At 42.2% G+C, this 14,598-nt stretch overlaps 1 protein-coding gene across 17 annotated transcripts in view; it reads left to right on the forward strand.

Annotated features, from left to right (window-relative positions):
• The window catches only part of CCNY (cyclin Y), a 326,218-nt gene that overhangs the window by 279,008 nt on the left and 32,612 nt on the right, over window positions 1-14,598 (forward strand). For 12 of the 17 annotated variants that reach the window (XM_063781644.1, XM_016963029.3, XM_063781645.1 and 9 more), the window contains 3 exons: window positions 3,900-3,935; window positions 7,908-7,965; window positions 8,059-8,178. In XM_063781644.1, the coding sequence (XP_063637714.1) occupies window positions 3,900-3,935; window positions 7,908-7,965; window positions 8,059-8,178 (214 nt within the window). The remainder of the gene's footprint in view (window positions 1-3,899; window positions 3,936-7,907; window positions 7,966-8,058; window positions 8,179-14,598) is intronic. The other 5 variants (XM_063781652.1, XM_063781653.1, XM_063781656.1 and 2 more) reach the window with 1 other exon arrangement.

Here is a 14,598-nt window from a genome sequence, read left to right on the forward strand (position 1 = left end):
CCCTAAAGCCAGAGCACCAGTTTACCACTAGGGTTAATCCTAAACCCTGGGCACTGCCTCTAGAAAAAAACCCAAGGACAGAAGGTGGTGAGCACCGCAACCTCTACACTGACAAGAAAGCAAAGTTTTCTTCAATGTGGTGCCATTCATTGGTTCCCTCTAAACAAAGAGTTTTGACTCTGGTGGCTCCAGGGCTGAGCGTACTCCATGCCTGCTGATCCTCACAGTTTCTGGGCCCCTGACTTATAAGTATGGATCCAGAGATCCATCCACCTGCCTTTGTGAGATGAGCACGCCTCCTGTTACAAATTAGACATGCTCCTCTTACCCCACTGTGGGTCTACATATCAGTCTCAAAACACAGTTTGGGGAGAGACATTCTCCTGGGAGCTGCCTTTAGAGGAACGCAGACAAATTCCATCTCTGGGCAAGGGCAATAAGAGCCACACTCCAGGGGGAGGCCAAATGAGAGTCAGTATGTGACCCCACCCAAGATAGATTGTATAGATACACATCTCCCAGGAAGACTCAGAAAGATAACAGCAGCTACTCCAAAACTAAAGAGGGTGAGGATTGTGCATCCTACACAGAACCCATACAACAGCTCTGTGTGGCCGATGCAAAAATGTAACAGCACCCGAAGGATGATGGTTGATTACCAAAAACTAAGGTGACTCTGGCCACACATGCTGCGGTCCCAAATGTTAGCCCCAGAAGACTAACTGCTTGTTTAGGAATATGAAAGATTGTCCTATAACAAAACTTTCTTGAACATACCCTTAGACCCAGAGTCCCAGGACATGTTTGCCTTCACCGGCGAGGCCCCCAGTGGACCCTTCAGGTTTTTCCTCCAGGGGTGCTCACAGAACCCCACTACTGCCTTGGCTTGATGGCCAGAGACCTGGCTATTTGGGTGAATGCCTTGCATGTCGCCTAAAACATTGTATAGATAATATGTCACTGACTTACACAGGTTTGAGTCTTTTAAAAAAGGCTACCCAAAAGGTTCTAAAACACCTACAATTCCCAGAGGATAGGTTGTCGACCAACAGAAAGTCCAGGAACCAGGGGACACCATAAAAGTCCTGGACATGGTCTAGTCGGGTGAAGCTGGTTTTTCCAACAGCCATATTTGACAAAAGACACAGCTGCAAGCAGTTGAAATATTGCAGACCTTTGTAGAGCCACAAAGATATGAAAGGACCTTCAGTTCCACTTGGCCCACTGTCTCAGGCCATCTTACTGCCTAATTAAAAGGGGGCGCAGTGGGGCAGAGATCCGTTTTTGGGGTGATTCCAGCCTCAGGTTTGACAAAAGAGACTGTGTGTAGAGTGAAGCTACAAGCCTGGGCCTGATTCAGTTGTCAGCTGATGGCCTCTTTGGGCAGTCACTTCCTTCAAGACGACTGCTAAACTAGTCCATGGAGCTGTACTGTGCCTGAACCCTCATCCTGGTGGTCTCACTTCTGGGATATAACCTTGAGTGGAAATTGGCCTACAGAGTGGCTCTACTTTTCCTGGAGGTCTTAGGCCATGATAATATCCAATCTTGGCTTTAGCTTGGGAGATAGTGATCTTGGGGCCCTGAAGATTCTCGCCCATTCGGCAGAAGCCAGAGGACCTCTTACTAGGGGAATATCAGTAATAGTAACTTTTCTTTTAAAAGTTAATATAAGATCATGCTTTTATATACTTTTTTTATTTGATCATAATTACAACTCCATGATGTGGGTTGTATTGTTCTAATTTTATAAATGAGGAAATGAAAGCTCTGAGAGGTGAATTAGCACTAATAAGGAGGAAGGAGCCAGGTTCAGAACCCAGGCTGATGTGACTTCAGTCTAGTGATATTTCTACTGCTGTATGCTCCCTCACAGGGGAAGCAGGAACATCTTCTTTCTCAAAGACATTAAACTAATCACATGAAATATTCCTTTGAAATGTAACATTAGATTAGAAGAACAGTCATCACAGCATGACTAGTAAACGAATAAAACTAATTCCTCCCTTTCCCAGAGGCTACATGGTCAAAACTGAAGGGCACACAGCCTTATACAAGCCAGAAATCCTGGCAGCTACCGTCTGAACCTGAGTTTTTCCCATTTATAAAATAGAATCAGTAACATCTATTTTTTCTTGCAGGACTATTAACATACATGAAAACACTTTGAAAACCTTACCACTTTTTATAAATTCTGAAGCTCTTTTATACCCCAGTTACAATTTCTTCATCAGCTTCAATGCTTTTCAAGATGTTAGGAGAAAAAGGATGTATTAGCACTTATTTGCTCATGAGTACTTTCAGCTAGGCTGAAGTCATTTGAATGAAGAGCTCTGGAAAGAGAGAGGTTTGGAAGAATATAAGAGAGTGAGATTAGCTACTGTCATGTTAAGTCACAGGAAAACATCTGAGTGCTTTGGAATCCAAGGTGCGTGCTCATGTCTCTAAGCCGGCGTGGCTGAGTAAGCGGAAATGTTCGGGCCGAGTCGGTACCCTGAGAGGATCAGAACACCGTCTGTTGCAGCCAGTTACCTATGTTCTTAGAGGCTTAAAAATAATTTTTTTGGCCTCCTCAATACATTTTAATGTAAAACACAAATAGTGGAAGTATCTAGACAGTTTTTGAAAGAGGAAATTTTAAAAAATTGTCCAGAACATGAATAACCCTGCCAACCTGATAGGAGTTTAAAGAAACTCAGATAGAAAAAGGAAAACTTTTTTGCTTGTTTGTTTTTTTACCTGTCCAGTTGGAGACCACTTGGTCAAAACATTCGGGTCAGTGTCAGTGAGTGTGAGTCGAAACAGATGCTGGTGGGAAGTCCACTGGTGTAGACTTTCTGCAAAGATGTTTGGCAATATGTGTTGAGAGCCTCACCATTGTTAATGACTTGAGGTCAAGTGATTCCAATTATAGGATGTATCCTTGTAGAAATAATATAGTTGTAGATGGCACAAATATTGGGATGTTCATTATGGTGTTAATTATAATTGCAAAGTATTAGAAACAACCTAAATGTTCATTAGTAGGGGAATAGTTAAGTAAATTATTCGACAATCATATGAAGGAATATAATCAGCCATTTAAAATCATGTTTTTAATGATAAAAAAAAGTTAACATGAAAAAAGTTAAAAGTAGGATGGAAACCTGACTCCTTACACACATAATTTATAGAAAGCTATATATCTTAAGCTAATAGTTTTATTTGGGCAGAATATTTTTCTTACATTTTCTAAATATGTTCTCCAAACTTTCTACAATGAATATGTTTTCTAGTCAGAAAAAAATTGTTTTAGAAAAGAAAAAGTTCAGGGAAAGGGAATGTAATTGTTCATTAAATTAAGACCTTTTAAAATGTAAAATAAAATTTTAAGGTAGTGCTACAAATAAAAGTTACAGTACCATTTCAGCAAGTGAATGAATAACTTGAGCAGATTGCCAAGAGGTTATTAAGGGAAAAATAGCAGACTTCTTGGGTGATATTCACATTTTTCTGGTAGTTATAAAGAAACCATGAATTTTTTAAACTAGTAGGTTATGAGTTGGAGATTTCTAAAGGTGTTTTCTTTATACCACCTATTTTTTACATAGTGCTTTTTTTTTTCCCACAAGTGAGGAAAGCTGAAAATTTCTGAATAGAAAGAGCAGTTTGTTTCTAAATATCACTTGAAGTTCTTTAGTTTCTAGAAGAGATGTAATAATTCCTGGGAATTAGTGCCACATTGATTTACTCGGAAGAGGACATTTTCCTAATGAGCATTGTGAATGAGATGGGACTGTTCAGAAAGATTGTTAGACTTTTACTTCTGTTTAAATATTTATGTTCAGACTGTGGCCAGGTGATGTGTAAGGTCTTGAATATGCTCATGGACACTGAACCTCTGCATTCTATTTTTACAGTGTCGCTCTTGCAATATATTATCACATCAAAAACAGGTATGTGGATGGTTGTGTGCTAAAAACATCATACGTTATCTTCTGTTATGTTCCTATTTTTTCATATTCTAGTTGCTTAAACCTTTGAATTATACTTTCTTAACTCATATTTTCATAGAATTTCTAAAGGTAATATAATTTATTAAAACTTCCCAGGTAAGTGCTGAACTGCTTTAGAATCAGTGGAAACCAAATGAGCGTGGTTGAAACCAGCAAAACAGACAAAGCTTTTCAACGATGTTTGGCTTCCTTTTTCTTCTTTATTTTCTGAAAAATTTGTTTAAACATTCTGTCTTTTGTAAAATGTCACTTTAAAAGTTCACTGGGTGCAACTTTAACATGAAAAAATGTTTAATTTATAGTTTGAATTCAGTAGAGGCAATTTTGGTGTAAATTTAGGCATGAACTATTTTAATATAGAAGCCCTCTCTGATGTAAGTGTATCTGGCAATAGTTGGTTAATTTTAAGTCAGTTAAAACAGGGCGTGAAAAAAAACTCTACCTTATACATTTTATTTCAACATAAAACATGTAAGAATACATTCATTTGCCAATTTTTAAAAATGCAACTTCAAGACATTTGCTTCAAGCACAGGACATTGATTGGAGAACCAAAATGTATTTCTTTCATAAGCCACAGCTATCATTAATTCTTCCTTTCCAAGTTTTTTTTTTTTTTTTTGTCAGTAGTGAGAAAGCTTGAAGACATTTACATAACAGATGAGTATAAAATTTTTCCAGTTTTGACCACACCTAATCTACAGCAAATTTATTTTTAGTGATTTCCTTTTATCAGATCTTTCCAAAGCGTCCTCCTTCGTTTTCATGAGGACATAGCCACTCTCATGGTAGTCATATTTCATGCATAATGTGACATTCATGTATGTTACACGAGTCTGCTAAGCACAGCTGGTGTGAACTAGTTTGGGAACAAGCAGAGCCACCACATGCTAAGTGCAGAGCTCAGCCGGTGGGAGCCCCACACGTTGTCTGTTTACAAAGCGTGGTTAGTCAGTGCAGGGGAGGTTGAATGACAGCTTCTTATGCACAGTATTGGAGAAAACACGAATATCCAGAAGCAGACACCTAGAAAGGGATTCTCTATGATCACCTATTTCCATACTGTAATTGTGATTCATGGTTCTTTATGGTGCTTGAGAATTTTGGATTTAAGAACTTACAAAACAGTGCAACTTTGGAACTCTAAATCTTGAATTAGAGTAATGTATCAGTGAAAGTGTAGATTTTATCTTGTTGCCTATTTCTATACTAGTTCAAATCTTTTAAACTTGTAAGGCTTAAGAAACAGTGCAATCCCATTGATGAAGCTCAGTTGTGCTTTCAAGACAATTTTGCGTTAGAATCTCTAAGATATTTCTCAGTACTTACTTAGACTATGATGGATCCTGAAGTGAATGTAGCCAGAGCTGATAATAATGAGTTGGCTTTGTGAAGCACCTACTCTGACTGCTCTGGTCAGTTCTTTACATGCTTTAATAACAACTCCTTAAGGTGATACTGGTATCTTCATTTTACAGATAAAGAAATTGAGGCACAGAGAGATTAATTTGACTAAGATGATACAACTAGTAAATTGGGGAATTGGGAAATGAATTCAGTCTACCACTCAGACCATTAATCATATTGCTCTCCTAGATTAATGATGATAAATTGCACCAAAAGTAAGTGAGTGGAAGTAGAGAAAGTCCAACTGAAAAATTGAGCATTTGTAAACAAGCAAGATTAATATACAGATTGCCACCTGCATGTCTCTAGGTATGAGGAGGGATGCCTGTCTGCATGCCTTCTCTTCGCTCTCATACTAGGCTGGCCTTCGGTGCTGGTGATAGACCTGTTAGCTTGATAAAGGTGGTGTGGTGCTGTTCAGTTGGGACACACAGCTTTTAGAGGAAGTAAGGAAACAGTCTACTTCTCAGAGGATTCTCCAGAATCCCCTTTTCTGAGTCTTCTTAGCTTGAGCTCTTAATTCTCATTTATATTTTTAGACTCTCTTCTCATTTTAAAAATTACTTCAGGCGAATGTTTCTCTAGGGTGCTGGATGCTTTCAGGGGCTCTCATTCTCCAGGAAAATTGAATGGGGCTCAACTGCTGAGGAATGGGGTCCTGGGCCAGGTTCTGTCTCTCCTGTAGCATCTTGAATGCCTCATAGAGATTCAAGATTTGGTTTATTTGAAAACTCAGTAAATAAGGTGAGGGAATCCGCTGATTCTTTGTAGCCCAGATCGGTATCAGAGTGTAACCACGTGCACCCAGAAGCTGCTTTTTGCTCACAGACTACCTGCTGGGTTGAACCTTTCTTTCGCTTGGGTTGATCTGTGTCTGTGCTGCCTGTGTTCATGCAGGCAAATGTAAATGAGCACAGTTGTGAATGCCCAGAGCTTTAAAAATAATTGCTGTGGCCGAGCGCAGTGGCTTACGCCTGTAATCCCAGCACTTTGGGAGGCCGAGGCAGGCGGATCACGAGGTCTGGAGATTGAGACCATCCTGGCCAACATGCTGAAACTCCGTCTCTACTAAAAATACAAAAATCAGCTGGGCCTGGTGGCGCGTGCTTATAATCCCAGCTACAAGGGATATTGAGGCAGCCTCTACAAGGAGGCTGAGGCAGGAGAATCGCTTGAACCCGGGAGGTGGAGGTTGCAGTGAGCCGAGATTGCACCAGTGCACTCCAGCCTGGTGACAGAGCAAGACTCCATCTCAAAAAATAATAATAATAATTGCTGTTGTGCAAATGGAGGAATGAAAATTGAGCTGTTTTGTTAAGCTCTTTCTCTTTTATTTTTACACAGATGGTAAATTTCTAAAGCAGAAATTGTAATGTTTGTCATGATAAGTGTGTCTTAGGGACAGGTCTGTAGCCTTCTGAAGTTCTGAAGCCTGACACTGAAGCACAGACTATGGAAATTACATGCAGCTAGCCAAAAGCTGTCATTTCCAAGTTTGGTTGTTTAAAGAAAATTTTTTAGGCAAAACTTAAATTTCATATAACAGATGAAAGTAGAGCTGTCACTCGTGAGGTACGGAGGGTCCCCGCAGAGCCCAGCGGCCCACGGTACTGTGTTCACAGTGAAAGCTACCTCTTTAAGTGGTTCTGTGCACGTACCAGCCTGGTAAGAGCTAACTGTTCACATATAGGTTATTGACTAAAGACTTTTTATCTGTCACCTCTTGTTTTTCAGTATAAAATTGTGAAACTTAAATGAAGTAGTGACGTTGCGTGTCGTGAATAATCAGACTGATCTCTAGGATACATTGATATTCATTCTTACCCTGGCACTTCTTGCCTATCACTCACAGTATGGTGATGGCTTAAGCAGATCCATCAACCTTTGCTTGGAAATAAGATGTCAAATTTAAGTCATTTGCCTAGATCCGATTCATTTGAAAACTCAAAAAATTAAAATTAAATTTTTACTTAATTTAGCTAAGTGTGGTTTATAACCCTTATTTCCTTGGGCTATTTTAATCATAAGTGATTAAGTATTGCACCCAAGAAAAATCATTATTCATGAATAACCATTTAGCACTGACTTGTGTTTCTTGAAATAGTTGAATTGGCTGGGTGCAGTGGCTCACACCTGTAATCCCAGAACTTTGGGAGGACAAAGCAGGTGGATCTCCTGAGGTCAGGAGTTCGAGACCAGCCTGGCTAACATGGTGAAACCTTGTCTCTACTAAAAATACAAAAAAAAAAAATTAGCTGGGCGTGGTGGTGTGTGCCTGTAATCCCAGCTAATTGGAAGGCTGAAGCAGGAGAATCACTTGAACCCAGGAGGTGGAGGTTGCAGTGAGCTGAGATGGCGCCACTGCACTCCAGCCTGGGCAACAGAGTGAGACTCCGTATCCCCCCCCCCAAAAAAAAGAGTCATTGAATTAAAATGTATTTTTGTTTTATTTGAATGACATTCTTGCAGAAAGTAAGTTTCATTTTCTATTATTTTCCCTACCAGGGACCCAGATGGAAGGATGCTCTTAGATATTTTTGATGAAAATCTTCACCCTCTTTCGGTAATCTCCTCCGTATGTTTCATGAGATGATTTAATTATTTCTCTTTTGCTCCAATCGGGAGATCAGTCATCTGAAAATATTTTCTTCCCCAGAAATCCGAAGTGCCACCAGATTATGACAAACACAACCCAGAGCAGAAGCAGATTTACCGGTTTGTTCGGACACTGTTCAGTGCTGCTCAGCTGACGGCTGAATGTGCCATCGTCACCCTGGTGAGTGCCCTCAGGATGGCCACACCCATCCCCAGCCGAGGTGGTCCAGGACCCGTTCCTGTTACTCAGCGGAGTGAGGTTGGAGCAGGGAATCCTCACCAGGTTACCCTGTGGACACCGTGGCATAAGCTTCAGTGTTGTCGTTCTCCTGGGAGAATAGAGGATAGATATCCCGGAAGAGAGTGTGAAGATTGTTCCGTAGCCCCCACCTAAAGTCATTTGTGAAATCACGTTCAAATCCAGTAAATGCTGAAATTTAAAATGCAGGTAAGTAAAACAGTAGGGCTAAGAGAGTGGTTATATGGCCAAGGTACTCCCTGTATACATCTAGGTTTCCTGGTGTTGATTCCCTACAAAGATTGTAATAGTATTAGTAAGATATGATGAATACATTCATCTTATATGAACACTTGTCTAGGAAGGAGTGTGTATATTCCTAGCTTCTGTTTTGTGACTTTTGAGTAAATGTGTCTGCAGGATATTCAGAGACAGTATGGAGGTAACGTATATTTTAAGACTCAAGAAAAAATAAAAATTTGTTTTTACAGCTGGGCTCCATGGCTCATGTCAGTAATTTCAGCACTTTGGGAGGCCAAGGTGGGAGGATCACTTGAGCCCAGGAGTTTGAGACCAGTCTGGACAACATAGTGAAACCCCGACTCTACAAAATTTAAAAGTCAGCTGGCCATGGTGGCACGTACGTGTGGTCCCAGCTACTTGGGAGGCTGAGGTGAAAGGATCACTTAAGCCCAGGAGGTCAGGCTGCAGTGAGCTATGATCATGCCACGGCACTCCAGCCCGAGGGGCAGAGCGAGACCCTGTCTCAAAAGAAAAAGTATTCTTACTTGGATTCTTAAAATGTTGTGCACTATTTAGGTCAAGTCTCACTTGGGAAATAGATTTAACAATGGAACGAACCCTTTTTGTCACTGACCTTTTACATTGTGTGTAACTTAGATGAGAAATTAGCTTTGCCTGTGCATGAGCTATCCTGGAGATCAGAATACCATTTCCTGTAGTTTCTGAGAAGAGACAATTGTCTAGTAGAAGCTTTACAGGTGACCGAAGGACTCTTTGTGTCTCCGCCACATGAAGAGCTGTGTGCTCCGAGGCTAACTGAACAGAAACCCTGTTGGCTTGTTGCTCATTCATTCATCTGTTCATCCGTTTGTTCATTCCTTCTCATTGAACTCACAGCCTGAAGGATAATAGAACAGACAATCAAGTAATCATTAGATGATTAGGAATGATTGCAGGTTCCTATGTCATAATTGAGAAATGTATGTATTGCCCAGCTTTGTTCCTCAAAGGGATTTTAAGTTCTAACCAAAACACGCAACAGGGCAACAGGGTTGAGATTTTTATGTAGGGAAATTGAGTGAAGGGAAAAGAAGATTAAGAAAAGCAGATGAAACCATAGATGAAATTAGTACTGGAATACATGCCATGAGGAAGGATTTATTTTGAAGTTGCTGTTGATGGAAAGTGGCGGGGATTTTTTCTACCTTTAATTCCTAAGAAAAATATGGCCTGGCTGTGAATGATAGTGCCTTCCTGGTCGGGATTATTATTTAGCTTGAAGGATGTTCAGGGCCAGCATTTAAACCCCACAGCTCACCCAGTGTCTGCCTTGAGAGAACATCTTAACAGGCATCCCTTGCTGCCCTCTGCATCACTCACCAAAGGTGACAGGGCTGATGAGTTCATTTCTTTGGAGTAGTGTAGGACTGGCACTTTTCTTGTGAATCATTGTAACTATTGAAATCTTCATTTGTCCTATGAAATAGACTGGTGTTGACCAGGATACCAGTTTGTATGGGGGTCTTGTTGGTTGCAGCTGGAGAGGAGCAGCCTTGGAGGCCTTCGTGGTAGGTGCAGCCCTGCAGCCCATCCTCTGGTCTCTGCTGTCTGCTGAGGCTCATCAGCGCAGCTGCATGCTTGTGGGTAGAGGGCACAGAGACGTGTGCCTTGAGCAAGACTCTTGTAGGATTGTTCTTCCCTCCTCGTGTTCCCTAGAGTTAGAAACAGTCATTCAGGACAAGTCTGGCCTGGAGTTGACAGAGATACATTCATTAAGCCCTTATTTTCACTGGGCGTGTGTTTGGCATCTTGGCATGCTGCTCAGCAGGCAATGGAGGAGGAAGAGCAGTTAGCCCTGGCCGTGGTTCCCACACGGAGTAGGACTGCAGCCTGCTGTGGACAGAGAGCCTACAGGCCCTTCAAACACCCAAACCTACTTCACCCAAAGCAAATATTTCACAGCTTAATCAACTTCCTTTTAAAGGAGTAACAATAACTTAGATCACTAAGTGTATTTTTTAGCCTCCTAGAATATGCTGAAAGCTCTCCTATGGATACTGCCACATGAGGAAATTTGAAAGGGAGTGAGGTAATTGATTTGCACCTTGATGAGTTATGTAGAGGCCTTTGTGGTGTTCCTGCAGCAGCTGGAGGAAGCCAGGCCTGCAGTGAAGTGGGCAGAAAGGCCTTGGCATCCAGCTGCTGCTCCACGAGGCCCTGCCCTTCCCTCAGGAGTCACCCAAGCTGACTGATCCTGAGAACCATGCATGGCACCCACTTTAGTCCTATGCGGTACTTCGACAACATGAAAAGCTCATTGCCTGTCTGAACTGGGATCTTCTGTTGGAAGGATGAGAAAGCCAGAGGCCAAGGCAGAAGGAGATATATTGGAAGGTCCAGGCAGGTCTCGCATATCCCTTGTCCTGTAGGTCTGGAAGGACATCAGGCTGTAGAATGAGGCCCACTGCAGGTTTCTCTTCCTTTGGGCTGCTTCTCTCACCTTTGCGCACTGCTGTGGCTCTGGGGCCTTAATGTGCAGGTCGGCTTTCTTGCTTCGGATGGGATGTGGCAGGACAGTATTAATAGCTTTCCCCACCCTTCATCACCTCTCCGTTTAAGGCCGCACACCCTCTAACCCAGTCTCCTCTTTCAATTTTGGAGAGGGGAGATTCTGACTGGCCCCAGTTCCTTTGGGGTCAGATGTTCATCTGTAGAAAAATCAGTCATGACTCAGAGTTGAAGGAGCTTGGTCCTGCTCTTTTTTTCTCACTTTGCACGCTCCTCTGTTCAGAACCTGTGGTGGTTCCCATCTTCCTTAAAGGAAAACACAAAGCCCTTACGTTACTGACGGGGCCTAGCAAGATTAAGCCTCCCTTTCATCTCTGCCCAGCTGCCTCCACTCTCCTCAGTGTCATGCTGCAGCTGCTCTGTTCCCTGGATGTACCGGACACACACCTGCCTCGGGACTTCTGCACCTCAGGACTTCCTCCACCCCTTGGCACCCAGCTCCCTCTGTCCCAGGTGTGTTTGAGATGTGTCCTGCCCTCCTCCTCCCCGTCTTTGCTCAAAGGGCACATCAGGGGGCTGTTGCCTGGCCACCATATCTGAAGTTGCAACCTCCCTCCTGCACCGCACTCCCTGCTCATCACTTCCTGCTTTTTCTCCACTTCCTTATCACCTGTCAGCATGCTTTAGGTTGAAGTCATTAATTTTATTGTTTTGTCAGTAAGCCCCATGCGTAAGAAATGTCTGGTCTTTTTGTCCATGTGGTTTACTACAATACGACCAACATCTGGAACACAGCCCAGCTCATAATAAATGCTCAGTAAGTATTTGTTGAACATGTAGTGAGCACAGTAATAACTGCCTACTGGCTGAAGTACATGGTGGTGATGTGCCTGAAACATAAGGATCATTTAATACCTATTCATTATCTTCCCCTGCCCCAGTAGTTTTAGAACATTTGACACATTTCATTTCATTGCTTAACCTTTTTTTTTTTTTTTGAGATGCAGTCTCACTTTGTTGCTCAGGCTGGAGTACAGTGGCACAATCTCAGCTCACTGCACCCTGCACCTCCCAGTTTCAAACGATTCTTCTGCCTCAGCCTTCTGAGTAGCTGGGATTACAGGCTTGCGCCACCATGCCCTGCTAATTTTTTTTGAATTTTTAGTAGAGAAGGGGGTTTCACCGTGTTGGCCAGGCTGGTCACTCCTGACCTCAAGTGATCTGCCCACCTCAGCCTCCCAAAGTTCTGGGATTACAGGCGTGCACCACCACACCCAGCCCTGCTTAAGCTTTCTGAAGGGACAGAAGCAAACTCGTCAACTTCGGGGACATCACTCAACTGAACCTTGATTGAGCATTCCGTGTGAGGTTAGTTCTGTCTGCAGAGCCACAGCAATGGGAGAGGGAGAAAGAGAGGAAGTTGGTGATTGATGGAGGGATTCAGGCATAAGGGAAGGGGAACCAAGAAGAGATCGAGGTGGCAAAGTGACAGCTGACCAGACAGGAGGGGGTGTGGTCCCTTTCTTTATTTCCTGTTTTTTAATAGCTTTATTGGGACATATTTTATATACCATACAATTCAGCCATTTAAAGTGAGCATTTCAGTGGGTTTTAGTACATTGTACAACCATCACTACAACCTAATTTCAGAATATTCCCTTCACCCCATAGAGAAACCCCTTACCCTTTGGCATTCACTCCTCATTCTTAGCCTCCACCCAGGCCCAGGAAACCACTAATCAAATTTCTATCTCATTTGCCTATTCTGAACATTTCATATCAATAGTATCTCATATGATAGTTCATGATTGGCTTCTTTTACTTTGCATATGTTTTCGGGATTCATCCATGTTGTAGCATGTATAGTATGTCCTTTTTTATTGCAAATAATATTCCATTGAATGGAGATACATACACACACACACACACACACACACATACATATAGATAGATAGATAGATCTATATATATGCTGCAGCCCTAATCCCTGTTGGAGTGAACAAAGGAGGACGAACATGAGAATAAAGACAAAGACAAAAGAATGTATTTGGAAGAAGGGGTCAGGGGGCTCCTTGCTTTCAGTGAACAAGGGCCCAGAGCTTCTATAGCCCTTCGTATTTATTGAGTAAAGGAGATACGGAGAAGGGGGTGGTTGTCAGTCAGCTGCTTGACTTAGAGCAGGCCTGCACAGCTGCATTCTCTGAACAGTAGTCTCTAGATGTTCCAGTAGATAACCTCAAGGAGCACGGCACCAGGGAGTGATTACACTCAACAAACCTTCTGGTGGCAGGTGCAGTTGTGAGTTTGCCCACATCCTGCATTCATGATAAACAGTTTGCTGTTTGATCATATAGCCTCCAGTGGAATGCTGAGTTGGTCACAACCCACAGGCTTTTGGCTCTCTCTCTCTCTCTCTCTCCCCCCCTATATGTATATGTATATGTATATGTATATGTATATGTATACGTATACGTATATGTATGAGAGACAGAGTGAGTGTTGGCCCTCCTGTACAAGGGCTTTGCACCTGAAGATTCAGCCAACTGCAAATTGAAAATGTGGTTAGGCCTGTGATGGTTGCATCTGTGGTGAACATGTACAGAATTTTCTTCTTGTCATTATTCCCTAAACAAAACAGTATAACCACAATTTACCTAGCATTTACACTGTATTAGGTATTATAACTCATGTAGAGATGATTTAAGTATACAAGATGATGTGCATAGGTTATATGAAAATGGCTCTGCCATTTTATATCAGGGACTTGAGCATCCTCAGATTTTAGTATCTGCAGGAGGCCCTGGAACCAACCTTCCACAGATGCTGAGGGTCACTGTACTTCATTTTGTTTACTCATTCATCAGTTGGTGGACATTTAACTTGTTTCTACTTTCTGGCTATTATGAATCCTGCTGCTATGAACATAAGTTTGTGATAAGATTTGTATAAGTTTGTGATGTAGTTTGGCTTTGTCCCCACCCAAATCTCATCTTGAATTGTATGTCTCATAACTCCCATTATTGTGGGAGGGACCTGGTGGGAGATAACTGAAACATGGCAGCAGTTTCCCCCATACTGTTCTTGTGGTAGTGAATAAGTGTTATGAGATCCGATGGGTTTATCAGGGGTTTCCATTTTTGCATCCTTCTTATTTTCTCTTGCTGGCACCATGTAAGAAGTGCCTTTCACCCTCTGCCATGATTCTAAGGCCTCCCCAGCCATGTGGAATTGCAAGTCCAATTAAACCTCTTTTTTTTCCCAGTCTCGGGTATGTCTTTATCATCAGTGTGAAAATGGACTAACACAGTAAATTGGTAGCAGTAGAGTGGGGCGCTGCTGAAAAGATACCCAAAAATATGGAAGTGACTTTAGAACTGGGTAACAGGCAGAGATTGGAACAGTTTGAAAGGCTCAGAAGAACACAGGAAAATGTGGGAAAATTTGGAGCTTACTAGAGACTTGTTGAGTGGCTTTGCCCAAAGTGGTGATAGCGAAATGGACAATAAGGTTCAGGCTGAGGTGGCCTTAGATGGAGATGAGGAACTTGTTGGGAACTGGAGCAAAGGTGACTCTTGTTATGTTTTAGCAAAGAAACTGGTGGCATTTTGTCCC

The sequence above is a fragment of the Pan troglodytes genome, chromosome 8 (assembly GCF_028858775.2).
Source record: "Pan troglodytes isolate AG18354 chromosome 8, NHGRI_mPanTro3-v2.0_pri, whole genome shotgun sequence".
Taxonomy (NCBI): domain Eukaryota; kingdom Metazoa; phylum Chordata; class Mammalia; order Primates; family Hominidae; genus Pan; species Pan troglodytes.